Consider the following 2,449-nt stretch of genomic DNA (forward strand, 5'->3'; position numbering starts at 1 on the left):
TGCAGTTGATTCCAGAGTTGGTCAATAACCTTTTCAAGAACACGAGCTTTGCGATTATTGAGAAAAAGCGAGCATCGTCTTTCCGAGGAGGAATCACCTCGTCCACAAGCACCCAACGCGTTTTCCACTCAGCTGCCTCTTCTATAGAAACGGGGGCGATGGTGGTCAACTCATCCCACAGCCAGCCAAGGACTCCCAGCACATGCCACCTGCTTGGTTGTCCGGTGCTGAAATTGAAATTCAATGCGGTCAGAGGATCTGTTTTCTTCATCGACCCGACATACTGCCTTGTCAAGATGCTAAGATCGCACTCTAATGCCTTGCTCATCAGTTGCGTGATCAACTGCAAGTTCTGGTAGATGGGTTGCACTTGGTATGTCTGGTCCCCTTCTACAGGGTTGAAGAGAAACAAAATGCTGTCATCTACATTCCGAACAAAGTAATCGGCAGCGCAAAGAGACTTTCCACTCCCAGAGCAAGCTTCTACTAAGCAGACGTAAGTTTCCTTATCGTTTCGCGCTTTCATGACCAGTTTGTTGATTGGGTTCAAATCACTGAATTGCTTGCTTGGTTGTACCCATGATGATGTTGGCTTCCATCCTCCATCAAGGCTCTCTTTCAAGCCTTTCCTCAACTTCTTCGCCATTTGTTTTACGTTGACTTTAGCGGCCATTTTACACAGAACTGCACCAAACGCAGTCAGGGTATTCAACTCCGGGCCAGCATAAAGGCTCACCTGAAAGGAACTTGCCTGCGCCATCACACTGGTGTGAGATCAGAGCATACCTTGCAACCTCGAGCTCCCTGCTAAGTCGAGCAGCATCTTCCCCTGTTGCATTTCTGAGCAATTCACTCACAGTTGCCACAGAGAGATTGAGATTCGCCTCCGTCAAATTTCTTTTAGCATGCGCCAACTCCTCGTCGCCTTCAAACTTGGCTAGCTTAAGCTCATCTTTACTCAGCTGCACTTGTGCCTCCGCTGTCTTCTTGTCGTTGCCTTCAAACTTGGCTAGCTTAAGCTCCTCTTTACTCAGCTGCACTTGTGCCTCCGCAGTCTTCTTCTTGTTGCCTTCAAACTTGGCTAGCTTAAGCTCATCTTTACTCAGCTGCACTTGTGCCTCCGCTGTCTTCTTGTCGTCGCCTTCAAGCTCGGCTAGCTTAAGCTCATCTTTACTCAGCTGCACTTGTGCCTCCGCTGTCTTCTTCTTGTTGCCTTCAAGCTCGGCTAGCTTAAGCTCATCTTTACTCAGCCGCACTTGTGCCTCCGCTGTCTTCTTCTTGTCGTCTTCAAGCTCGGCTAGCCTAAGCTGCTCTTTTCTCAGCCGCACTTGTGCCTCCGCTGTCTTCTTCTTGTCGCCTTCAAGCTCGGCTAGCCTAAGCTGCTCTTTTCTCAGCCGCACTTGTGCCTCCGCTCTCTTCTTGTCGCCTTCAAGCTCACTGTCAGCTCCCTTGAGCACAGTCAGATCGTGCTCTGCCTCCCTCAGCCGGACTAGAGCCCGTGCCTTTTCAACATCGCCCGACTTGGCAAAGAACTCCTGCTGTGCCTGAGCGACTTTCGCAAGTGCCTGGGCAAGGTAGTCGGGACGGTTCGAGTCTCGGCCAGATCTTTGTTCCATCTCTCAGAACAACCAAGAAAGGCAGATCACAGTCTGACAACCAAGAAAGGCAGATCACAGTCTGACAACCAAGAAAGACAGATCACAGTCTGACAACCAAGAAAGACAGATCACAGTCTGACAACCAAGAAAGACAGATCACAGTCTGGCAACCAAGAAAGACAGATCACAGTCTGACAACCAAGAAAGACAGATCACAGTCTGACAACCAAGAAAGACAGATCACAGTCTGACAACCAAGAAAGACAGATCACAGTCTGGCAACCAAGAAAGACAGATCACAGTCTGACAACCAAGAAAGACAGATCACAGTCTGACAACCAAGAAAGGCAGATCACAGTCTGACAACCAAGAAAGACAGATCACAGTCTGACAACCAAGAAAGACAGATCACAGTCTGGCAACCAAGAAAGGCAGATCATTCTGCTTTATTTTATTAACTGAAAAAGATCATAGTCTTGGGTTGAGTATAAACAGAGAAGTAGTGCTGCACCCCAGAATTTACCATGAGAGGATGGGGTAGTCTACTAACTAATTTGTAAAGCCTTCTTATTATGGTACAATTTTATAAAACAATTTTAAAGCTTTTTTCATAAAATTTAAAACTTTTTTTTATAAATTCTTTAAAACTTTTTATAAAATTAAAAAGCATCCGCCATGAGCCTCCCTTGTTCGGGGCACGTCGCACCGCTCTGTACTGCCCTAACCATGACTCGCGAACAGCGAGCCCGCAGCAGCATGTGCAGACATCAGATGTTCACCGAACATCATCATGGGAAATTCCTGAGGTGTAGAGATGATGATTCTTGAGGAGTGCTTCGTACCGTGTGTGA

General features: G+C 47.4%; 1 protein-coding gene across 1 annotated transcript; it reads right to left on the minus strand.

The window, feature by feature from the left end:
• Positions 1-651: 651 nt before the first annotated feature.
• GUITHDRAFT_149441 (hypothetical protein) lies at positions 652-1,616 on the minus strand (the record flags this gene model as incomplete). The annotated part of the gene is made up of 3 exons (XM_005818125.1): positions 652-684; positions 737-764; positions 787-1,616. The coding sequence occupies 3 exons, from the start codon at positions 1,614-1,616 to the stop codon at positions 652-654; spliced, it is 891 nt and encodes a 296-aa protein (XP_005818182.1).
• Positions 1,617-2,449: the final 833 nt, after the last annotated feature.

Source organism: Guillardia theta (assembly GCF_000315625.1).
Source record: "Guillardia theta CCMP2712 unplaced genomic scaffold GUITHscaffold_374, whole genome shotgun sequence".
In the NCBI taxonomy this organism is placed as follows: Eukaryota; class Cryptophyceae; order Pyrenomonadales; family Geminigeraceae; genus Guillardia; species Guillardia theta.